Source organism: Oncorhynchus clarkii, chromosome 12, assembly GCF_045791955.1.
Source record: "Oncorhynchus clarkii lewisi isolate Uvic-CL-2024 chromosome 12, UVic_Ocla_1.0, whole genome shotgun sequence".
In the NCBI taxonomy this organism is placed as follows: domain Eukaryota; kingdom Metazoa; phylum Chordata; class Actinopteri; order Salmoniformes; family Salmonidae; genus Oncorhynchus; species Oncorhynchus clarkii.
This window is the reverse complement of record NC_092158.1, coordinates 58,030,659-58,056,060: the sequence shown is the minus strand read 5'-3', so window position 1 is coordinate 58,056,060 and position 25,402 is coordinate 58,030,659. Positions and strand designations below refer to the sequence as shown.

General features: G+C 42.2%; 1 protein-coding gene and 1 pseudogene across 2 annotated transcripts; both read right to left on the bottom strand.

Annotated features, from left to right (window-relative positions):
• Positions 1-5,677: 5,677 nt before the first annotated feature.
• On the bottom strand, positions 5,678-11,388 carry LOC139420871 (complement component 1 Q subcomponent-binding protein, mitochondrial-like). Of its 2 annotated transcripts, none has more exons than XM_071171245.1 (6): positions 10,993-11,388; positions 9,904-10,054; positions 8,529-8,622; positions 8,325-8,420; positions 8,000-8,143; positions 5,678-6,223 (listed from the first exon to the last, which is right to left on the bottom strand). In XM_071171245.1, exons 1-6 carry the CDS (start codon positions 11,243-11,245, stop codon positions 6,074-6,076), a joined length of 888 nt encoding a protein of 295 aa, XP_071027346.1. In that variant the 5' UTR covers positions 11,246-11,388; the 3' UTR covers positions 5,678-6,073. The 2 variants fall into 2 exon arrangements, with proteins under 2 accessions (XP_071027346.1, XP_071027347.1); XM_071171246.1 differs by having other exon boundaries at positions 5,763-6,223; positions 8,000-8,125.
• A 7,759-nt stretch (positions 11,389-19,147) lies between these two features.
• Positions 19,148-24,472, bottom strand: LOC139422488 (ATP-dependent RNA helicase DHX33-like; annotated as a pseudogene).
• Positions 24,473-25,402: the final 930 nt, after the last annotated feature.

Genomic DNA, 25,402 nt, shown 5'->3' with positions numbered 1-25,402 from the left:
TCCAATCAAGAGAAGAACAAGTGAAGGAAGCAGCACAGGGGAACTTGGTGAAAATAGGGTGGGTTTATAGAGTTAAGATGGAGAGTTCCAAAGTTTTGGAAGTTGAGGGACCATGGGTCATAAAAGGCATAGTGTGGAATAAGGGGTAGCTAGAGGGATGGTTGGCCATATAATAAACATTAAATGGTGTGTTGTTGTGCTTCCTTACCCCTTTTAGGTCGTTGCCACAAATATCTGGCCCAAGTCGAGTCATACTCGGGGTCTCAGCATGTATCCCTCAAAGTCATTCCGTCTCAGTTGCAGCATTCAAATCATGGTCATCATTTGTCTGTGAATCACATTGTTAAAGAAGATAAGTGATCACAGCATTTCCACAAATGATCCATTCACAATACAAATTAAGCACTGAGGACAGCTAGCTCTCAAAGTGCTGCTTCAAATGTCTTCGGGTCTGCATCTAAAAAAGTCAAGTGCAAAATGGAGGAACAGGCTTGGATTTAATTCAAAGTAGACAAAAATGATAAACTAAGCTATACAATGTGACAAACTACTACACATATGAAAGACTGTACCACACAGGCCAGTACAATAGCCTACACATGGAGAGGATCCTAAAGACACATACAGTACCAACTAATACTACTCACCCGACAGACAGAACAGGTGTGAACCAGTGCTGCATTGGCTGTAGGCTTCTGGTATGCAGCTGCTCTCTTCTTCTTAAAGCAAATGTATGCTTGATCTGAAAATGTGGTTGAATGCTCTGTATGGAGGGTGTGATACAATAGCGGAACCTCCGGAGGCATGCAGAGGCCAAATTGAGCTCTGTACCGCATCGCACCACACCTCCCAAATTTTGTAACAATGCGGAGGTTTAGGAATAGCTCCGCACTGACATGATTGGTTGATGGTAAGTGGTGGCATTACGTCCTGTATAAACAAACTCACTTCCTTGACAACTTCCTTCACACAGCTCTACTCAACAGCTCTACGCTGCTCTGCGAAGTGCAAAAAGTATGAATGCCCTGACTTCTGCAGAGGCCGTATCAGCATAAATGCTTCACTGCCAATGCGTATATCAGATTGACCATGCAGTACCTTTTAGCAGCTGCCGCCTTTTCATCAGTCAACAAGTTCAACTTCTATCTGAGATTGGAGCATGCATTATATATCATTACCATCTAAATGAATCCTCCCCCAACCCACCTCCAATTGTACCCATAGTGCAGGAAAATGACTTACAGGGGTGGACAGCTCCAGATCTGAATTGCAGGAGTGTGTATAAGCTTTTGTTTCAGCCCCTCTCATACCTAATTACAAATCAGCCTATCGCCGGGATTAGTTATGTTGATCAACATGTTGATCTAACGCCTGACTATCAAATCAACACTTTACGTAGTAAAGATTGTAAAAGTAGTTTTTTTTATTTTATAATTTGATTATTTTGTTGAGCTTCTTTTTGAAATAGAAACAAAACAAACAAAAAATTGGTGGAATTAACCACATCACTGAGACTCTCAAGGGCCCTTGTATATTTTTACAGGGGAGAGGAGGAGGATGAATGAGCCAATCATAAACTGGGGATTATTAGGTGACCTTCATGGTTTGAGGGCCAGATTGGGAATTTAGCCAGGACACCAGGGTTAACACCCCTACTCTCACAATAAGTGCCATGGGGTCTTTAATGACCTCAGAGAGTCAGGACACCCATTTAACATCCCATCTGAAAGACAACACCCCTACACAGGGCAGTGTCCCCAATCGCTGCCCTGGGGAATTGGGATATTTTTTAGACCAGAGGAAAGAGTGCCTCCTACTGGCCCTCCAACACCACTTCCAGTAGCATCTGGTCTCCCACCCAGGGACTGACCAGGACCAACCCTGCTTAGCTTCAGAAGCAAGCCAGTAGTGGTATGCAGGGTGGTATGCTGTTGGCAATTATAGCAACATTAACTCGTGATAGATCTTTAGTAGTAATCAGAGGAATGAAAATTGATTTCAAAATTTAAATAGGCTAACTCTGAATGTCTGATAAATACCCTATTTTACCTCGGTCTAACACCAATGGAAAATGGCACCAAATATTTTCCAACTTTTTTTTAACTTGGCAAGTCAGTTGAGAACAAACTCTTATTTTCAAGATTGGCCTACGAACAGTGGGTTAACTGCCTTGTTCAGGGGTAGAACGATAGATTTTTATCTTGTCTGCTCTGGGATTTGATCTTGCAACCTTTCAGTTACAAGTCCAAACTCTAACCACTAGGCAACCTGCAGCCCCAACTAACCTGGTCTTAGCAGCTTTATAAGTTCTCGATTCGGGGGGAAAAGTGTATCTTATAAATAATAATAATATATTTATTTATATAGCGCTTTTCATTACAAGTAGTATCTCAGTACCTACCTTGACTAGCAGAAAGGTTCGGAAGCATTTTTTCAACTAACCTTTTCTTGACAATACTTTATGAATGTCCGTGTTCAGTTGCAGGTGGTTCCCCCCAAAAATATTCAGAATGTTTTGTATCTGGTGAGAACTAAGAAATGCCTCTTGCTTGTGTGTAGATCTTTGTTTTGGTTGTACTGTGTGATGCACTGTCTACTTCTACACGTGGCCGAGTCGCATAAAAACCACTAGTTCCTGCAAAGATGTTGGGAAATGCAAGATGTCTGGCAGCTAAAATGGCAAGGAAACTCTTACTCGGAGCAAAACAAGGATTTTACTATCTTTCTGAATATTCTCTGGTGTTTGGAGAACCACCTGCAACTGAACACGGACATTTATCAGTCACACTTTTCTTCAGAATCAAGATCTAAGAAAGTATCGCCAAGACAAGGTTAGCTGTTTGGAAGGATTCACATATCACCACCGTAACGATGTGTAGCTTCCAGACGACAGCCTTATGGAGGGCCCAGAAACATGGGTTCGAACCCTAATTGGTAACATTGGTGCTGTGACCCAGGTGGGTCTCTTCGAGGAGGAGAAGGTAAAAGAGGGAGGTGGGGTGGTGATGATGTGTAACTTCTGTTGATGGTTAACTTTGTTTGTTCCTCAGAGTTGCGTGGACAGGTTGAGAAACAGCAGATCCGGGCTACTGGAGAAGTACCGCCAAATGGGAGAGTCAGCACTGTGACACCAAAGGCCAGATGGTGATTGAGGAAGAGTGGAACGCACTCCAGTCAGCCAACGGAGGGCTTCCTTCCCTTTGCAGTAAAGACTGCATAGGAGAGATGAGGGTTTATTGTCAGTTGGCTGTACATGACAGTTAATCATATAGCTAACATGACTCCTACATAGAACAAATCTACAGCTAATCCTACATGAGCCATGTAACATGACATTACATAAGGCAGATGTATTGATACTAGTTAATTGTTTTATAATCCTGTCTTCCCAACACAGATGTAGTATCATGAAGGAGTATGATGAACTGGCAGTGTTTGAAGAGATCCAACAGGAGCTCATGTCTCAGGGTAGTTTAATTTCCCAAATTAATGTTGCCTGAATACATTACACACACAGAGAAAACGAGACGAAACCCCCAAAATGTATGGTTCTCACTGTGAATAATATTTTCTCTTTATACAGCACTCTACATCATTGATGAAAATGGGAAAAGTATGCAGTTTGAAGAGTTCTACGTGAATTCAGTTGTGGAAGAGATGGTCGGGGAAAGGGAAATCATATGTAAGTGTTTCAATCTCTCAGAGATGTGCCTTTGCCCCAAACACACTTCCTCCGAGCTGGCCAATCAGCAGTCTACTCGCGTTAATATATATATATATTTTTTACCCCCTTTTCTCCGAAAGCCATGCGTCCTCCGAAACACAACCCAGCCAAGCCGCACTGCTTCTTAACACAGCTCGCATCCAACCCGGAAGCCAGCCGCACCAATGTGTTGGAGGAAACACCGTGCACCTGGCGACCTGGTTAGCGTGCACTGCACCCGGCCCGCCACAGGAGTCACTAGTGCACGATGAGACAAGGATATCCCTACCGGCCAAACCCTCCATAACCCAGACGACGCCCCACGGACCTCTCGTCGCGGCCGGCTGCGACAGAGCCTGGGCTCGAACCCAGAGTCTCTGGTGGCCTAGACCACTGCGCCACCCGGGAGGGTCATTAATATTTTTTATAAGCCAAATACAGAAAACCTGAAAAATTGGAAGAAAAACACTTTCACTCATATTGTAATAAATTATAGGTCATATTTCATAGAAACCTTCAAACACTGGACAGTTACTTCAAAGTTTACCAACCTCCCAAACCAAGATGCCCTTTTTACACTGAATACAAATATTAACGCAACATGCAACAATTTCAACGATTTTACTGAGTTACAGTTCATATAAGGAAATCTGTTGATTGGGAGAAAAAAAAATGAGGCTCTAATCTATGGATTTAACATGACTGGGAATACAGATATGTATCTGTTGGTCACAGATATCTTAAAAAAAAAAAAAAAAAAGTAGGGGCCTGGATCAGAAAACCAGTCGGTATCTGGTGTGACCATCATTTGCCTCATGCAGCGCAACACATCTCCTTCACATAGTTGATCAGGCTGTTGATTGTGACCTGTGGAATGTTATCCGACTCCTCTTCAATGGCTGTTTGAAGTTGCGGGAACTGGCACACGCTGTTTTAGAGCATCCCAAACATGCTCAATGGGTGACATGTTTGATGAGTATGCAGGCCATGGAAGAACTGTGACATGTTCAGCTTCCAGGAATTGTGTACAGATCCTTGACACATGGGGCTGTGCATTAACATTCTAAAACATTAAGTGATGGCGGGGATTGAATGGCACGGCAATGGGCCTCAATCTTGTCATGGTATCACTGTGCATTCAAATTGCCATCAATAAAAGAGGATACGTCTCTACTTATCATTTGTGCAGAAATCCTTAGGTTGTTACAAACCCACAGTTTCACCAGCTGTCCTGGTGGCTGGACTCAGACAATCACACAGGTGAAGAAGCTGGATGTGAAGGTCCTGGGCTGGCGCGGTTATACGAGGTCCGAGGTTGTGAGGCCGTTTGGATGTTGTAAAATTACGTTGGAGGCAGTTATGGTAGAGAAATTAACAATAAATTATCCGGTAACAGCTCTGGTGTACATTTCTGCAGTCAGCATGGCAATTGCATGCTCCCTCAAAAGTTGAGACATCTGTGGCATTGTGTGTCAAAACTGCAATTTAGAGTGGCCTTTTATTGTGCCCAGTGCACCTGTGTAAATTTCTTGCAGTTTAGTGAGCTTCTTGATATACCACACCAGTCTGGTGGATGGGCTATCTTTGCAAAGGAGAAATCCACACTAAACGGGATGTAAATACATTTGTGCATAAAATCTGAGCGGAATAAACATTTTGTGCATATGGAAAATTTCTGGGATCTTTCATTTCAGCTCATGAAACCAACACATTACATTTATATTTTTGTTCAGTATAGTTGGGCATTTTGTTGTCCTGGCCAGATATTCCTCACGATCATTTTAAGTAAGCAACTTTTTTCTGTTCTATGCTCATGGCTGATTGTTTTTTTTTACCTTTATTTAACTAGGCAAGTCAGTTAAGAACACATTCTTATTTTCAATGACACTGACTGGATCTTCATTACACCTTTTATAAAATGTTAGTTGACCATGCTTGGATACTATTTGAAATAAAATCATGCTGAACCACTCATTTGTGAAACATATTATTTTGTCATACAGTGACTTGTGTGGTGACTGACATGCTTCCAAAATGTTGACAAATGACAATGACAGCCTTCATACATTAACCTTATTTTGAGACACAGTAAAATACAGAAGCATTTGCAACGCTGATAAATTTGTAGCAAAGCAGTAGTTCAATATTAAATTACTGTTCAAAGCGGCAGAAACTCATACAACAGTCTAAATGATAACTGACATGTCCAAACTGGGCAATGACTTCAATCAGTGCCTATACTTTCCCTCAAATTTAAATACTTTCCATTTGTTCACATTTTCAATGTAGAGGGGGATGGTGTCTTACTGAAATTAGTTTGGTTTGTGAATTTATTTATACACAGCTTGTTGAATCTATTCATTCCAAACATTAATTGCATTTGACAAAGCCACTGAGGTCCTCCAGGAACTTGATGTATTCGTGATGCTCCATGGCAGTGCTCAGCTCAATCAGTTCATCAGCAAACGTGTTGTCAACCCCCCGGTCAGCCAGGAAGTCCATGAGGTGGTCATACAGGGCCTGAGGTAAACCACAAAGGAACGGCCAGTGAGAACTTCAAAATTAAACCGTAACCATGTGCAGCGGTCTAAGGCATTGCATCTCAGTGCTAGAGGCGTCACTACAGACCCTGGTTCGATTCCAGGCTCTATCACAACCGACCGTGATTGGGAGTCCCATAGGACAGCGCCCATTTGGCCCAGCGTCACCCAGGTTAGGCAGTCATTGTAAATAAGAATTGATTCTTAACTTCTTTGGGCTGGGGGCAGTATTGAATAGCTTGGATGAATAAGGTGCCCAGAGTAAACTGTCTGCTACTCAGGCCCAGTTGATATATGCATATTATTAGTATATTTGGATAGAAAACACTCTGAAGTTTCTAAAACTGTTTGAATGATGTCTGTGAGTATAACAAAACTCATATGGCAGGCACCTGAGAAAAAATCCAACCAGGAAGTAGGAAATCTGAGGTTTGTAGTTTTTCAACTCTTGGCCTATCGAATACACAGTGTCTATGGGATCAACTTGCACTTCACAAGGCTTCCACTAGATGTCAACAGTCTTTAGAACCTTGTTTGATGCTTCTACTGTGAAGTGGGGGCGAATGAGTGGGGAATGAGTCAGAGGTCTGCCAGAGAGCCACGAGCTGGACACGCGCGTTCACGTGAGAGTTAGCTTGAGTTCCATTGCATTTCTGCAGACAAAGGAATTCTCCGGTTGGAATATTGAAGATTTATGTTAAAAACATCCTAAAGATTGATTCTATACTGGGCTAAACGCGTGAACAAAAAGGAGGTATTTGGAATAATTATGAACATCATCGAACAAAACAAACATTTATTGTGGAACTGGGATTCCTGGGAGTGCATTTTGATGAAGATCATCAAAGTATATATTTATAATGCTATTTCTGACTTCTGTTGACTACACAACATGGCGGATATATGTTTGGGTTGTTTTGGTCCCTGAGCGCCGTACTCAGATTATAGCATGGTGTGCTTTTTCCGTAAAGTTTAAAAAAAAATCTGACACAGCGGTTGCATTAAGGAGAAATGTATCTATAATTCCGTGCATAATAGTTGTATCTTTTATCAATGTTTATTGTGAGTATTTCTGTAAATTGACGTGAGCCACATCTGCAGTCTGCAAAATCACCGGATGTTTTGGAACTACTGAGCGTCAATGTAAACAGATTTTTTAAAATATAAATATTAACTTTATCGAACAAAACATACATGTATTGTGTAACATGAAGTCCTATGAGTGTCATCTGATGAAGATCATCAAAGGTTAGTGATTCATTTCTCTATTTATGCTTTTTGTGACTCCTCTCTTTGGCTGGAAAAATGTCTGTTTTTCTGTGACTTGGCTCTGACCTAGCATAATCGTTTGGTTTGCTTTCGCTGTAAAGCCTTTTTGAAATCGGACACTGTGGTGGGATTAACAAGAAGTATATCTTTAAAATGGCCCTGCACTTTCACTGGCTGTTGTCATATCGATCCCGTTAGTGGGATCTCAGCCCAAAGAGGTTTTAACTGACATGTCTAGTTAAATAAAGGTTAAATAAGCCAGCCACCTTAACTGTCGTGGGAGTAGGTTTGCAGTGTCTGGAGAGTAATACACCTCATAATTCCTGGTTATAACTCATGTTGCTTTCTAAAAAGTGTGTCACAATTCTACCAAAGCTGCATTAAGAACAATATTGAATATTGTTGGCAGTCAAGTTATCATTGACACTTAGAAGTATTTGTAATGATATTTAATTTGCAGACAGATGGTCCAAGATACAGTACTTACCCAGTCCAGAGAGTCTGTGTTGAGTGTGTAGGCGGTCTCCTTCCACTCTACATCTCCCTCAGGCTGGAAGCTGACCTCACGGATGGCAAAAATATCACTCTCCTCTTCCCCTTCACCATGGATTGCCTGGAAAATGTATTTAGCCTAAGATTGTCAGATATATTGCTTATTAATTAAATGTGGTAAGAAACAAAGCAATAAAGCCTTAGGTGATTAGCAACTGAGGGGGCATGCTTCCCAATTATGTTGATAAAGATGTATTTTGTTTCAACTTAGTCTGGACTATACATGAAGCCAATGATGATTTACTTGTAGGATAACTTACCTCATCTTCAGGATAATGGCAGTCAAACACCAAGGAATGTTTTGCCGCCTGTTTTGTCACCTCGACAACGAAGTTGGGTGAAGACACAATATCTGGCTTTAAGGAAACAAAATACACATGGTTCAAAACCTAAACAATGTAACAGTGCAACACATTCAGTGCAGTGTGTGTCCATTTCGGAAAATACAGTACAAAGAGGTTTACCTCATTCTCTGCAGACTTCTGTCCCTGTGCTTGTTCAGCCTCCTCTTCAAACTTAGGGGGAATACTGTTGTTGACGTTGAATGTGACGGTCACTCTAAGTAAAAGGACGAGGGGTCAGACAATGTAGAGTCGCTTATAGAAAATGTAGTTCAAATTACTTTCAAATAATGTTAAAACTTCTTGCCCCTACTTGAGACGCATATGTCCCAAGTAGGCACCTGGAAATGCAAATGCGCTACGCTAAATGCTAAATGTACTCGTTAAAACTCAAACCTTGATCAAAATTCACAAGCAGGGTATTAAATTAAAGCTACACTCGTTGTGAACCTAGCCAGCAAGTCAGATTTTTAAAATGCTTTTCGGCGAAAGCATCAGAAGCTATTATCTGATAGCATGCACCTCCCAAAATGCCAGCTCGACACGTAAACAACAGATTTTGCGATAGACGGCGCTACCCAAAACGCAGAAATAAAATATAAAACATTCATTACCTTAGACGAGCTTCTTTCTTGGCACTCCTATATGCCCCATAAACATCACTATTGGGTCTTTTTTTCGTTTAAATCGGTCCATATATACCCAAAATAGCTTTGTATAGAAGTTGTGTCATTCAGAAAAATTCATCGTTTTTAAACGCTGCGTAATTTTTTAAAATTAAAAAAGTCGACGATAAACTTTCACAAAACACTTCGAAATCCTTTTGTAATCCAACTTTAGGTATTAGTAAACGTTTATAATCTATCTAAATGATTACAGGGCGATGTCTCTTCAATAGGTCCTCACTTCAAAAACAATGCAATCTGATCTCTCCCTAAACTGCTTCCGGGTGAAGACTGGAAAACTTGGGGTCAGACAGATGGATTTTCCAACAATTAATTCGATTGAAAATTAGTACAATGGCGCCATCGTGCGGAATTTGTAGACGGTGCAGGCAAATTCCCATTAAATTCTGTTCTCCTTTAACAACTGGTGGAAGTGACTTATGGAAATTATTTTTTGCTTTCAGAGAGCAGTTTTTCTTGCGTTTTTCAATGAAACACACGCTCTGTTATAGTCACAGCCGTGATTTAACCAGTTTTATAAACTTCAGAGTGTTTTCTATCCACACATACTAATCATATGCATATACTATATTCCTGGCATGAGTAGCAGGACGCTGAAAAGTTGCGCGATTTTTAACAGAATTTTCAAAAAAGGAGGGGGTAGGATGAAGAGGTTAACTGGGTTCATTTTGTGCAGTTATGGATTTATTAATACAACATCTAGGTTAATTATTAGTCAAATAAAATGTCTGCAGGGATTGTATCAGTACCGGTCATTTACTAATCTACTTGGTGTAGCAGGCAGGGATAAACTAATATCGAGATGGACTTACTTTTCTCCAGAAATTGTCCTAATGAGTTTGGCTTCTGTGCCGTTCTGCTGTAGCTCCCACCCTCCAGACATCTTGGGAAGAGTACTGCTTTTCTGGATCTTCTTCTCTTCTTTGATTTCATCCGAAAGGAAATTTCCAAAGGCTTTGTCTCCTGAAACCGAGCAATTATATAGGATCTTAGAACAGAAGATAAGTCAGTATTAGCTACATGCTAGTGTAACGGATGTGAAACTGCTATATATATAGCATCGCAGTGCTAGAGGCGTGACTACAGACCCTGGTTCAATCACAGGCTGTATCACAACCGGCCGTGATCGGAAGTCCCATAGGGCGGCGCACAATTTGCCCACTGTCGTCCAGGTTAGGGGAGGATTTGGCTGGGATAGGCAGTCATTGCAAATAAGAATTTGTTCTTAAAAGACTTGCCTAGTTAAATACAGGTTAAAACTGTATATACACAATGTCCCAAAGATTATGACCAACCCCTATACATTTGCACCCACCAATGTTCCATTCCCATGGTCACATGTGCATTGAATTACACACGGGTCCAGATGTAGATGACATCAAGGATAACCAGCCAGTTAACATCACTTTCAATAGTTACTGAGCTTAGCCTTCCGCACTGCTCTAGAACAAGCGGTCTTAACTGATAAACAAACTAGCTATGAATATGACTAGCTACGGATAGATGTACACAGACGAATGTTCCAAACCGTGGGTGAAACGCATTGGTGACATTTGTTGCCAATTTCGTCCAACCTGTCAGCTACATGACAACGGTTAAATAAATTATGTCCATGTTTTGCATCCTGGTCGCAGCGATTCCTCCATTGCTTTACATACAGGTAACTAGTAATTATATTCAACAAGTCCAAGTTGAACCCTATTTAGCAGGTTAGGAGAGCCTTTCCACTAACCCTAACCTTAATTTCCAACCTTAACCTAATTATCCCGACCTGCTGCGTAAATATAGCCGTATAGAAGTGGCGTGTTTTTAAGGAATGTCATATTTAGCTAGCAGCTAGATAGCTAACGTTAGCTAGCGTACTCACACAACAGTAGATAGTTAATCCAGCTAGTTATTACCTTCTGTGTGTAGTGATCCACATCCACAGGACACAGGAGTAAATCCTTTTGAACTGAAGAGTTTTGGTCTGTATACCGATTCGGCCCCGTTATGGCTCATCATCCAGAGAGACCGGCTGAAAGGCCGTATGGTTCCGGAGTTTGGAGAACATAATGTCGATCTCGTAAGTGGCTGGAGACTTCGGGCCGAAAACATTGTGGTTGTAGAAATTCGAACTGCAGTACTCACCGTTCGGGAAAGAGACTTTAGCATGGTTATAGATTGGTAAATTTGACTAAATAAGAAAATATAATAGTAAAATAAACCCAGAGTATCAGTTACCCACTACTGACGTTACAGACAGATTACTGCCTGAGAAAACACGTGGGAAGGACACCCTGACCTCCTCAAACTTTGAACCGGAAGTGGTCCCAAGGTCCAGCCCACTGAGGTTTTGCAACGTTTTTTGTAATCTTTTGGGGGGAAATAATAGGTATTAAAATATCTTAAATATTGGACCCTTTTTTTCAATTTTCGCCGTCATGCCCAAATCTAACTGCCTGTAGCTCAGGACCTGAAGCAAGGATATGTATATTCTTGATACCATTTGAATGGAAACACAGAAGTTTGTGGAAATGTGAAAATAATGTATGAGAATATAACACATTAGATCTGGTAAAATATAATACAAACAAAAAACATGCGTTTTCTATTTTTTTTTCCTTCGTCATCTTTGAAATGAGAGAAAGGCCGTTATATCACTTAGGAGTGTAGGCGCAATTTAGATTTGGGCCACTAGATGAAAGCAGTGTATGCATAAAGTTTTAGACTGATCCAAATAAATCAAATCAAATTGTATTTGTCACATACACATGGTTAGCAGATGTTAATGCGAGACAATGCAGTAATAACCAACGAGTAATCTAACCTAACAATTCCACAACAACTACCTTATACACACAAGTGTAAAGGGATGAAGAATATGTACATACAAATATATGAATGAGTGATGGTACAGAACGGCATAGGCAAGATGCAGTAGATGGTATTGAGTACAGTATATACATATGAGATGAGTAATGTAGGGTATGTAAACATAAAAGTGGCATTATTTAAAGTGGCTAGTGAAACATGTATTACATAAAGATGGCAAGATGCAGTAGATGGTATAGGGTACAGTATATACATATGAGATGAGTAATGTAGGGTATGTAAACATTATATTAAGTGGCATTGTTTAAAGTGGCTTGTGATACATTTTTACATCAATTTTTCCATTATTAAAGTGACCGGAGTTGAGTCAGTATGTTGGCAGCAGCCACTCAATGTTAGTGGTGGCTGTTTAACAGTCTGATGGCTTTGAGATAGAAGCTGTTTTTCAGTCTCTCGGTCCCTGCTTTGATGCACCTGTACTGACCTCGCCTTCTGGATGTTTGTCCGTGATGTGTACGCTGAGGAACTTAAAACGTACTACCCTCTCCACTACTGTCCCGTCGATGTGGATAGGGGGGTGCTCCCTCTGCTGTTTCCTGAAGTCCACGATCATCTCCTTTGTTTTGTTGACAATGAGTGTGAGGTTATCTTCCTGCACCCCACTCCGAGGGCCCTCACCTCCTCCCTGTAGGCCGTCTCGTTGTTGTTGGTAATCAAGCCTAACACTGTCTGCAAACTTGATGATTGAGTTGAGGTGTGCATGGCCACGCAGTCGTGGGTGAACAGGGAGTACAGGAGAGGTCTCAGAACGCACCCTTGGTGGTCTGTTCAATGCTGGTCCGACCAATCTGATTCCACACTCCAAGACTGCTTCCATCACATGGACTGGGATATGTTTCGTATTGCGTCAGACAACAACATTGACGAATACGCTGATTCGGTGAGCGAGTTCATTAGAACGTTGAGGGCAGCGTTGAAGATGTTGTTCCCATAGCAACGATTAAAACATTCCCAAACCAGAAACCGTGGATTGATGGCAGCATTCGCGTGAAACTGAAGCAAACCACTGCTTTTAATCAGCGCAAGGTGACCGGAAACATGACCGAATACAAACAGTGTAGCTATTCCCTCCGCAAGGCAATCAAACAAGCTAAGGGTCAGTATAGAGACAAAGTAGAATCTCAATTCAACGGCTCAGACACAAGAGGTATGTGGCAGGGTCTACAGTCAATCACGGATTACAAAAAGAAAACCAGCCCCGTCACGGACCAGGATGTCTTGCTCCCAGGCAGACTAAATAACTTTTTTGCCCGCTTTGAGGACAATACAGTGCCACTGACACGGCCTGCAACCAAAACATGCGGCCTCTCCTTCACTGCAGCCGAGGTGAGTAAAACATTTAAACGTGTTAACCCTCGCAAGGCTGCAGGCCCAGACGGCATCCCCAGCCGCGTCCTCAGAGCATGCGCAGACCAGCTGGCTGGTGTGTTTACGGACATATTCAATCAATCCCTATCCCAGTCTGCTGTTCCCACATGCTTCAAGAGGGCCACCATTGTTCCTGTTCCCAAGAAAGCGGGGTGGAGATGTTGTTACCTACCCTCACCACCTGGGGGCGGCCCGTCAGGAAGTCCAGTACCCAGTTGCACAGGGCAGGATCGAGACCCAGGGTTTCAAGCTTGATGATGAGTTTGGAGGGTACTATGGTGTTAAATGCTGAGCTGTAGTCGATGAACAACATTCTCACATAGGTATTCCTCTTGTCCAGATGGGTTAGGGCAGTGTGCAGTGTGGTTGCGATTGCGTCATCTATTGGGGCGGTAAGCAAATTGGAGTGGGTCTAGGGTGTCAGGTAGGGTGGAGGTGATATGGTCCTTGACTAGTCTCTCAAAGCACTTCATGATGACGGACATGAGTGCTACGGGGTGGTGGTCATTTAGCTCAGTTACCTTAGCTTTCTTTGGAACAGGAACAATGGTGGCCCTCTTGAAGCATGTAGGAACAGCAGACTGGGATAAGGATTGATTGAATATGTCCGTAAACACATCAGCCAGCTGGTCTGCGCATGCTCTGAGGACGCGGCTGGAGATGCCGTCTGGGCCTGCAGCCTTGCGAGGGTTAACACGTTTAAATGTTTTACTCACATCGGCTGCAGTGAAGGAGAGTCCACAGGTTTTGGGTTTTGGTAGTGGGCCATGTCAGTGGCACTGTATTGTCCTCAAAGCGAGCAAAGAAGTTGTTTAGTCTGTCTGGGAGCAAGACATCCTGGTCTGCGACAGGGCTGGTTTTCTTTTTGTAATCCGTGATTAAATATAGACCCTGCCACATATCTCTTGCGTCTGAGCCGTTGAATTGCGACTCTACTTTGTCTCTATACTGACGCTTAGCTTGTTTGATTGCCTTGCGGAGGGAATAGCTAAACTGTTTGTATTCGGTCATGTTTCCGGTCACCCTGCCCTGGTTAAAAGCAGTGGTTCGTGCTTTCAGTTTCGCGCGAATGCTGCCATCAATCCATGGTTTCTGGTTTGGGAATGTTTTAATAGTTGCTGTGGGTATGGCATCACTGACGCACTTGCTATTAAACTCGCTCACCGAATCAGCGTATTTGTCAATGTCTCGAGATGGCTATGCATATTAATAGCATGAGGCTAGTAGCATAGCATCTCTCTCCATTGAATACAGGCAATTGACGTCAACAACCCTCATCAAATATTTAAAATAGGATTAAAATAATGACATGTATCCACCAATCCAAAGAATGTAAAGGCGGGAGCTAGACAGCCCATCTTTCCGCTTTGCCCATTGTTAGGACGGAGAGACATGTATCTTGTCAATATATCCATAATCTTTGATATTAAAGATGTACTATGCAGAAATCGCTCCACCATTTCCTGGTAGCTACAATTCTAATAGTTCTCCTAATTTGAGTTTATGTGACAAAACAAGCAAGAGAATCATTGTACCAACTAAACCACTGTGAAATATTTTTTCCATAACCAAAAATATTGTATTTTCAGTTGTTTGAAGCCGGTGTACAATACCAAAAGTAAAAGATGCAAAAAAATTAAACTTAACAACGAGAAGCATAGACATAGCGCTCATAGAACAGATCTTCCGCTTCTTAGACTTGCTTTCAATGAGAATGTCAGATCTATAACTGTGAATTTGGTCAGTTCGTACAAAAAAAAGTACATATCGCAGCTTCAGAAAGTATTCCTTCCCAACTGACGTATCCCAACAGCCTGATTTCAATATGGATTAAATTAATTGTTTCTCCACACCCATCTACACAATACACCATAACTACAAAGTGAAAATATTTTTGGGGTCCATTTTTGTACATTTATTGAAAATTAACCACATAAGTATTCACACCCCTGAGTCAATACTGTAGAAGCCTATCACCTATGGCAGTGATCTAAGCTTTGAGTAATCGCCATATCTATATATCTATGCCTGTATCAGCTTTGCACATGAAGATTTGGGGATTTTCTCCCATTCTTCCTTGCAGATTTTCTCAAGCTCTGTTAAATTAGATGGGGAACAGCGGTGAACCGAAACCTTCAAGTCTTTCCACAGAAAGTATTATTGATTTTATATTTCAATCTTGTCTCATCGCTGCAACTCCCCAATGGGCTCGGGAGGCGAAGGTCAAGTCATGCATCCTCTGAAACATGACCTGCCAAACCGCACTTCTTAACACTGTGTCAGAGGAAACACCATTCAACTGACGATGAGGTTAGCCTGCCAGAAGAGCATGACGAGCCAAGTAAAGCCCCCCCGGCCAAACCCTCCCCTAACCAGTATGACGCTGGGCCAATTGTGAGCCGTCCTATGGGACTCCCGATCGGTTGTGATACAGCCTGGGATCGAACCCGGGTCTTTGGTGACACCTCTAGCACTACGATGCAGTGCCTTAGACCACTGTGACATTCAGGAGGCCCTGTTTCACAGATTTTCAATGGGATTCAAGTCTGGGCTTTGGTTGGGCCACTCAAGGACTTTCACATTCTTGTTCTGAAGCCATTCTAGTGTTGTTTTGGCAATCATTGTCCTGTTGGAACGTAAATCTTATCCCCAGTCTAAGGTCGTTTGCACTCGGAAGCAGGTTCTCATCAAGGATTTGCCTGTATTTGGCTCTAATCATTGTTCCCTCTATTCTTACCAGTCACCCAGTCACTGCCACTGAAAAGCATCCCCATAGCATGATGCTGCCACCACAATGCTTCACAGTATTGTGCATTTTTCTCAGGAGGGGCTTCGGTCTGGCTACTCTCCCATAAAGCCCAGATTGGTGAAGTGCTCTAGAGACTGTTGTCCTTCTGGCAAGTTCTCCCATCTCAGCCAAGGAACTCTGTAGTTCTTTCAGTATGGTCATTGGGTTCTTGGTCACCTCCCTGACCAAGGTCATTCTTGCCTGGTTGCTCAGTTTGGTCAGAGGGCCAGCTCTAGGCAGTGTCATAACAATGAATGGAGACAAATACAGGCATATCCTTGATGAGAACCTGCTTCCAAGTGCAAACGATCTTAGACTGGGGATAAGATTTACATTCCAAATGGATAATTATTATTATGGTTTTTTAAAACCTTTATTTAACTAGGCAAGTCAGTTAAGAACAAATTCTTACGTTCAATGACAGCCTAGAAACAGTGGGTTAACTGCCTTGTTTCTTGGGCAGAACAACATATTTTTACCTTGTCAGCTCAAGGATTTGATCTTGCAACCTTTACGGTCATTAGTCCAACGCTCTAAGTACTAGTCTACCTGTCAACCCAAGCAATGACCCCAAGCATACAGCCAAAGCTCTTAACCACTAGGATGCCTGCCACCTCAGGTGGAAAACATAAGACAGAACATTAGAAGATACTGTACCGTCATACTGTGTCTTCACTTAATCATGCAGTTGAAAAGACAAACATTATTGCAAATAAAACAAAAATAATCGAGGAAAAGGTTTTTATTAGAAATACTAGTGGATATAACCAGCGTATGTCGTATAAAGTCACCCTGTCATGTTTTATAATAATATTCTGACTTTCAACACAGGTCAGGTTGTTCATCATCCAATGAAAAACACTGCCTCTAAATGCAAATATTCTGCAAACAATGACTTTTCAATAATATATATTGCCATTGGTTATCCAATAAACCTATCACACTCATTGAACAACCATTCTTGATTGGGGAAATTATTTATCAGCAGATTATCAAATTCTCCATATGAAATCTTCAGCAATCACATATCTTAGATGCACATTAATTGGCTAAATGAAGTGACCAACCTCACAACAAGCTTTGAAGTCCATTTAATCAGAGATCAGTGCAGCTTCCTTTGGAGCTGCCAGTTAATGTACATTACTGCAGCAGCAAAGCATGCATCAGGTAAGAAAAAGTGACTGTAGTTGAAACAGCAGGCATTTGCGAATGAAAGACATTCAATTCACTCCTTCTTCACCACCTCAACTGACAGATACCATACCATATTAACCCAGCCACACACACAAACACACTATGACCACCCACCCCCACTGATGTGGACAGATGTCTTGGTATTATTTTTAGGACTATTGACAGAGCCATTTTCTTTGTCAGTAATAACACCGATTTCCATGACAGTTGATGTAATTGTGACAAAACTCAATGAAGACAAAAAAGTCAACCTATGCCAAAGTGGCTCCTCTATGCAAAAGCAACAGCTGCTTACCATATGTTTAATTAAATACTGTGATATAATATCTAATTATTTCAATATGTCAAAAGAAAATATGTACATGTTACATGGTATGGCATTTATGGTATATACAGGTAACTGCCAAAATAAAGGAAACACCAACAGTGTCTTAATAGGGTGTTGCCACGAGCTGTCAGAACAGCTCCAATGTGCCTTGGCATAGATTCTACAAGTCTCTGGAACTCGGCTGGAGGGATACGACACCATTCTTCCATGAGGAATTACATAATTTGGTGTTTTGTTGATGGTGGCTGTCTCAGGCGCCGCTCCAGAATCTCCCATAAGTGTTCAATTGGGTTGAGATCTGGTGAATGAGACACACGCGCACCTACCAACCCACCCTTTAAACCCCCTATGCTCCTTTAAGACCCCTCTTTCAAAGTCACTGAAATCCCTTCTTTTAGCCATGGTACCAAAATAATGGGCAACTGGGCATTTCTATACAATTGCTTAATTAAGAGTTCGTGATATCCAAAATCCTTGGGATGCCCGTACCCTAAACCATTTTCAATTTCAATGGGATAAGGACGTCCCAAGGATTCCAGATAGCAAGGTCTCTTAATTAACTCAGGAACTACTTCTGTGTGGAAGCACCTTCTTTCAATATACTTACTATCCCTCATTTACTCAAGTGTTTCCTTTATTTTGTCAGTTACCTGTATGTCCCGTTTTTTAAGCAAGTGACAAACAGCCAATAAGTTAGACCAGGCGCCAATATTTAAATATGAACATTTAATATAAGTAAGATGTTAAAAATTTAGGTTTGAAGGAATAACCAGGAATAACCACCTACTTCTGTGAGTTAATCTATGCTGCTAAAAAAACAGGCAAATATTTAGAATGAGTGTTTGAACTCAATCATGATGAGACCTAATTTCTGGTTGTGTAGCAAATATGTGGCAACAGGCAATGATTAGGCAATAGCTGGAAGAGAGAAAACAAATGAAGAAAAAATGTCAGCTTGTAACTACAGTAGCAGGAACTTTAGTTTGTAACTTCAGTCATAGATGGGTTAGCTGACATCACAAAAACAATGTGCATGCTTCAATGGGGCAGAAAGCCATGTGTTGTGAATCTGGATGACAATAAGCTGCCATGTGGGAAATCGTATGGGGCTAGTTTTATCTTGTTCTTGACTGATGTCACATGTGCATCAAATTCACAAGCTAGCTAACCAATGACTGTAACAATGTATTTGAGAGACAACAAGTGCTCATTGTGCAAATGTATTTATGTTTTAAATAAACATTGGAGACTAAATATAGTTTGTCAGCAATCTAAGCCAACTCTGTCTGTTTTGCCCCATAGTTGCGCACTCGCCTATAGGCCAGAGGAATCTAGCTCTTTGTCGTTCAGCAGATGTCAACTCTAATAAAACATTCTGCTTGTCCATGAAGAGGTAGAAGAAATCACTAAGAAGAACCCAGACCCCTCTCTCTTTCAGACCTGTCCAAATGTTAAATGTTCTGCCTTGGACTGGCACACAAGGAGTGCTGAAGAGTCTTTCTATGCTGTGAATCTTTGTGTAAACAAAAACTAGCGATTCAGCAAACAGGAAAGAGTAGAATGTCAATCTTCTTTCCATCATGCTTCCATCCAGTATTGTCACGGGGTTGGGGGTGAGCGGGGGTTAGGTGTGTCACTGGTCAAGAAGGTTAGGATCTGCTGTGTCTCTTGTCACTCCAGAGTTCTGTCTAATCAGAGGCTAGCTCTTGGTGGGGCGGAGCTTCCGGTGGAAGTACTTGGGTGCGACCTCCACCAGCCAATCAGCATCCACCAGACACAGGTCCCTCATGTAGCACTTAGAGGTGTGCAGGGGCTCATTGAAGACCACGTAGGCAGGCTTGGCCTGGAAGAGGACAGAGGAGGTGTGGATGGCTACAGGCTGGGGGGTGTCCAGGGCCATGTAGCTGCCGTCTGGCTGCAACTCTGCAGCGTTTACAAACAGACCGTGGGCCAGGCAGCGATGCACGCTCCCCGTGTCCGACCCACACGACTCCAGCTTCATGCTCAGCAGGAACAGAGGGGAGAAGGAGATGGACATTATGTGTGAAAAGAGCTAGATCATTTGTGTATATGCAATGGATTTGTTCAGGTGAAAGATATCCATGTATTAGTTCATCAAGAAAATAAGAAGACCTTAAAAGTTGAAACAATGCCGCAAACACATTTGGAAGCATACATTTCAGTGTGCAAATTCCCCTTTTTTGCTGATGAAGAGCAATTTTGAGAGAACTGGTTACTTGTGGTGTGATGGATTTGTTTCGGTACCTTGAGGCAGATATCTCGTAGCTGTGCACGGACCTCTCCAACCATGGTCATGTTCCTGCTGTTGACAAAGTTCTCCCGACACCACTCCTACAACACGGGACACACATCAGAGCCTGTACTGAATCTACACTATATATAAATGATAACACTGCACAAAGAACACAGGGGACAGTTTCCCAGACACAGATTAAGACTACTTCTGGGCTAAAAACAATGCTCAATAGAGAACCTCTATTGAAACAGCATTTTAGCCTGGGAATTTAACTCTACACGGTGCATTCGGAAAGTATTCAGACCCCTTCTCTTTTTCAAAATTTTTAAACAATTAAATTAAGATGTTCCTCATCAATCTACACACAATACCCCATAATGACAAAGTGAAACCAGATTTTTGCCAATATATTACAAATAAAAAACTGAAATACCTTATTTACATAAGTATTCAGACCCTTTGCTATGAGACTCAAAATTAAGCTCAGGTGCATCCGGTTTCCATTGAACATCCTTGAGACGTTTCTACAACTTGATTGGAGTCACCTGTGGAAAATTCAAATGATTGGACATGATTTGGAAAGGCACACACCTGTCTATATAAGGTCCCACAATTGACAGTGCATGTCAAACCAAGCCATGATGTTGAAGGAATTGTCTGTAGAGCTCCGAGACAGGATTGGGTTGAGGCACAGATCTGGGGAAGGGTACCAAAAAAATGTCTGCAGCATTGCAAGATTAAATGAAAGAAGTTTGGAACAACCAAGACTCTTCCTAGAGCTGGCCGCCCCGGCCAAACTGAGCAATCGGGTGAGAAGGGCCTTGGTCCGGTAGGTGACCAAGAACTCAATGGTCACTCTGACAGAGCTCCAGAGTTCTTCTGTGGAGATGGGAGAACATTCCAGAAGGACAACCATCTCTCTAGCATTCCACCAATAAGGCCTTTATGGTAGAGTGGCCAGACGGAAGCCACTCCTCAGTAAAAGGCACATGACAGCCAGCTTGGAGTTTGCTAAAAGGCACCAAAAGTCTCTCAGACCATTAGAAACAAGATTCTCTGGTCTGATGAAACCAAGACTTAACTATTTGGCCTGAATGCCAAGTGTCATGTCTGGAGGAAACCTGGCACAATCCCTACGGTGAAGGATGGTGGTGGTAGCATCATGCTGTGGGAATGTTTTTCAGTGGCAGGAACTAGGAGACCAGTCGGGATCGAGGCAAAGATGAATGGAGTATAGAGAGATCCTTGATGAAAACCTGCTTCAGAGCGCTTAGGACCTCGGACTGGGCCGAAGGTTCACCTTCCAACAGGACAATGACCCTAAGCACACAGCCAAGACAATGTAGTAGTGGCTTTGGGACAAGTCTCTGAATGTCCTTGAGTGGCCCAGCCACAGCCCGGACTTAAACCTGACCGAACAGCTATGGAGAGACCTAAAAATAGCTGTGCAGCGACACTCCCCATCCAACCTGACAGAGCTTGAGAGAATCTGCAGAGAAGAATGGGAGAAACTCCTCAAATACAGGTGTGCCAAGCTTGTAGCGTCATACCCAAGAAGACTCAAGGCTATAATCGCTGCCAAAGGTGCTTCAACAAAGTACTGAGTAACGGGTCTGAATACTTATGTAAATGTGATAGTTTATTTTATTTTATACATTTGCAAAAATGTCTAAACTCGTTTTTTCTTTGTCATTATGGGGTATTGTGTGTAGATTGATGTGTAAAAAAAATATTTTAATCAATATCAGAATATGGCTGTAATGTAACAAAATGTGGAAAAAGTCAAGGGGTCTGAATACTTTCCGAATGCACTGTATGTCCAGAGGTACTGTATACAGCTGATCATAGCTGAAGTGCATTTTGTATAGTCTCCCCCACAGGCTTCTTCTTCCTCGAGTTATCCACTGACCTTGTTGGCGTTCACTTTCATGAAGGTTCTGTAGATCTAGAGCGGTGTCAAGTGATCTCCCACACTGGTGGTGAACTTCTTGCGTGCGGCAAGACACTCCTCTCGGCGTACAGGGGGGTTGTAGACCACCGTGTCCACCGACAGCAGAGAAACGATGGTCAGCACCTCCTCGGAACACTGGAAGTCTGGCGACAGCAGGATCGTCTGTAGATGTAGACACACAAGAGAGAGATACAGCGAGGGATAATGTGTTAATACAGTATTTATTGTTGGTCATGGGGATCAATACAAACAACCTCCAATAAAAAAAACTTTCCTGTGTGTCTGTGTCTTACCTTGGCATAGCGTGGCTCCAGGGGGAAGCTGGCAAATCCTCTTGCCCAGAGGAGTGAGGGTGACCTGCTCATCTTTCTTCTCTACAGCCCCTAGTAGATCCAGCTGCTCCACCGCCGTACGCATCGCCTCTGAACAGTCATATTAACATTACGTGATTACAACCAACTCTGACCAAACACGTTGACAACATGAATGCAATAACTAAATGTAAGTTTCTCTGGATAAGAGAGTCTGCTAAATGACTAAAATGTAAACGTAATTACAGTAGTACAACTAACTCCTATCTGAGTCTACATATCAGTGAATTGACATAATAACACTTCTGAAGACGTTAGCATCTCAGTGAACACACAGCAGACCTGGGACTGGATGACAGACTGCTTACCAGGAGAAGGCTTAGACATGAAGTCAAAGTTCATCACGTCAGGAATCCCCAGAGCCAGAAGCTGCAGCATGACACTGGCCAGGTTACACCTACAGGGGAGAACACAGGACAGGAATAGTTACACCTGCAGAGGAGAGAACAGAGGAGCAGAACACTCACTCATAATGACCTAGAGATGCATCAACTTATGCTGCAGCAAGAACTGGGTCGTGTTCATTAGGGCACACCGTAGCAAAAACTTTTACGGTGGAGAATGAAAACGAGCGTTTCTTATTGGACATGTTAAGGTACCTCACCATTTCATGCCTACTGAAAATTACCCTGTTCTCTTTTAACAGGTGAACAGTGACAGCAACTAGATTTGCTTCGGCTCCTAATCTAAGCCATCATGGTCCTACCCACCTCTATCTCAGGCACGGTCATAGGGATGAGGTTGTCAAACTCGTCCTCGGTGTAGAGGCGGTAGACAGACCCTGAGTCCTCTCTGCCAGCCCTGCCCGCCCTCTGCCACGCCTGGGCTTTAGATACCCACTGTACTGCTAACACCTCCAGACCACTCTCTGGGGGGCAGACAGAAACACATTACAAATAATGAGGAACACAATGAAAATAAGTCTGTAGACTTTATTATATATGTTAATCTTTGATTTTTAAAGCCTATTTTTGTTTTATCATATTTATTTAGAAAATATACAATTTCATTTCGTAATTCGAGTTCATTCATTTATTTATTCACACTATGCCACAGACCTGAGTGACTCGCAAGTAGAGAAACAGAGTTTAAAAGGCATTGTGTACAGTCAGTGAGGAATCTCACCTGGGTTGAAGTGTTTTGCTTTCACCATGCCTGTATCAATTATGTATTTGATCCCTGAGATGGTGATCGACATCTCAGCGATGTTGGTTGAGAGAATGACCTTCCTACAACCCTGGCAAAACAATATAGTTGCTTGCAGAGACCATGTATCACATTATACAGTGCCTTCAGAAAGTATTCATACCCCTTGACTTATTCCACATTTTGTTACAGCCTGAATTCAAAATGTATTAAATCAATGTAACATTTTCCCCTTTGCGAGGCATTGAAAATCCTCTGTGATATTTGTGGTTGAATCTGTGTTTGAAATTGACTGCTCGACTCAGTGACTTTACAGATAATTGTATGTGTGGGGTACAGAGACGAGGTAGTCATTAAAAAAATCATGTTAAACACTAGTATTGCACATAGAGTGAGTCCATGCAATTATTATGTGACTTGTTAATAACAATTTTACTCCTGAACTTATTTAGGTTTTCCATGACAAAGCGGTTGAATACTTATTGACATTTCAGCTTTTCATTTTTAATGAATTTGTCAAATTCTCTAAAAACATAATTCCACTTTGACATTATGGAGTATTGTGTGTAGGCCAGTGACACATTGCAATTTAATCAATTTTAAATTCAGGCAGTAACACAACAAAATGTGGAAAAAGTCAAGGGGTGTGAATACTTTCTGAAGGCACTGTAGATGACTGCAAGACATTGAGGGTGGTGTAGGTGTATCCTACCTTAGGTGCGGGCTGGAAGAGCCTGAGCTGCTGAGCAGGGGACAGAGAGGCGTACAGGGGGGTGGCTGTCATGGGACCACAGCCGTCAGGGAGGTTCTTGGCGATGTCACGGCAGGTACGGGCCAGCGCCTCTATCTCCTCCTGCCCCGTCATGGCCACCAGGATGTCATATGATGTAGGGGCTTCCTGTTTAGAATGGACACATCACAACCCCACCCTGTCTGGCATCATATGGTGATTTGGAATCATGTCTCCAACTTGTGTTTCCAGAAAGGTATGATTAATGTAAGTTATAAGGTTGAGTAGTGATAGTAGTAGCCTGGTTAGTAGCCTGACTGAACTAGTGAGTGCAGCGTTCAGTCTGGTTTAACCAGGCCAGGTGTCTGGGCCATCTTAAACTGAATCAACTCTTTCTACATGAGACATTTATTTCTCTTCAGCTAAAGCACCCCAGCAGCCAGGCCAGCCATAGCACACTTACAGTGGGGCAAAAAAGTATTTAGTCAGCCATCAATTGTGCAAGTTCTCCCACCTAAAAAGATGAGAGAGGCCTGTAATTTTCATCATAGGTACACTTCAACTATGACAGACAAAATGAGAAAAAAATCCAGAAAATCACATTGTAGGATTTTTAATGAATTTATTTGCAAATTATGGTGGAAAATAAGTCACCTACAAACGTGCAAGATTTCTGGCTCTCACAGACCTGTAACTTCTTCTTTAAGAGGCTCCTCTGTCCTTCCCTGTATTAATGGCACCTGTTTGAACTTGTTATCAGTATAAAAGACACCTGTCCACAACCTCAAACAGTCACACTCCAAACTCCACTATGGCCAAGACCAAAGAGCTGTCAAATGACACCAGAAACAAAATTGTAGACCTGCACCAGGCTGGGAAGACTGAATCTGCAATAGGTAAGCAGCTTGGTTTGAAGAAATCAACTATGGGAGCAATTATTAGGAAATGGAAGACATACAAGACCACTGATAATCTCCCTCGATCTGGGGCTTAAGGGGTCTCATATGCAAGTTCAAATCCCAGAGCTGACAAGGTACAAATCTGTCGTTCTGCCCCTGAACAGGCAGTTAACCCACTGTTCCTAGGCCGTCATTGAAAATAAGAATTTGTTCTTAACTGACTTGCCTAGTTAAATAAAGGTAAAATAAAAAATAAAATATGACCTCCCGCAGGAGCTTACCATCTGTCATGAACTTTAGCTTTGTCTCTGAGGAGGTGACATCCTCAAATCGCACCGTGTAGCCAACCTGAAGGGCATGATTGGATTTCCTGTTAGGCCCATCTTGAGTGTTTGGTAATGGTAT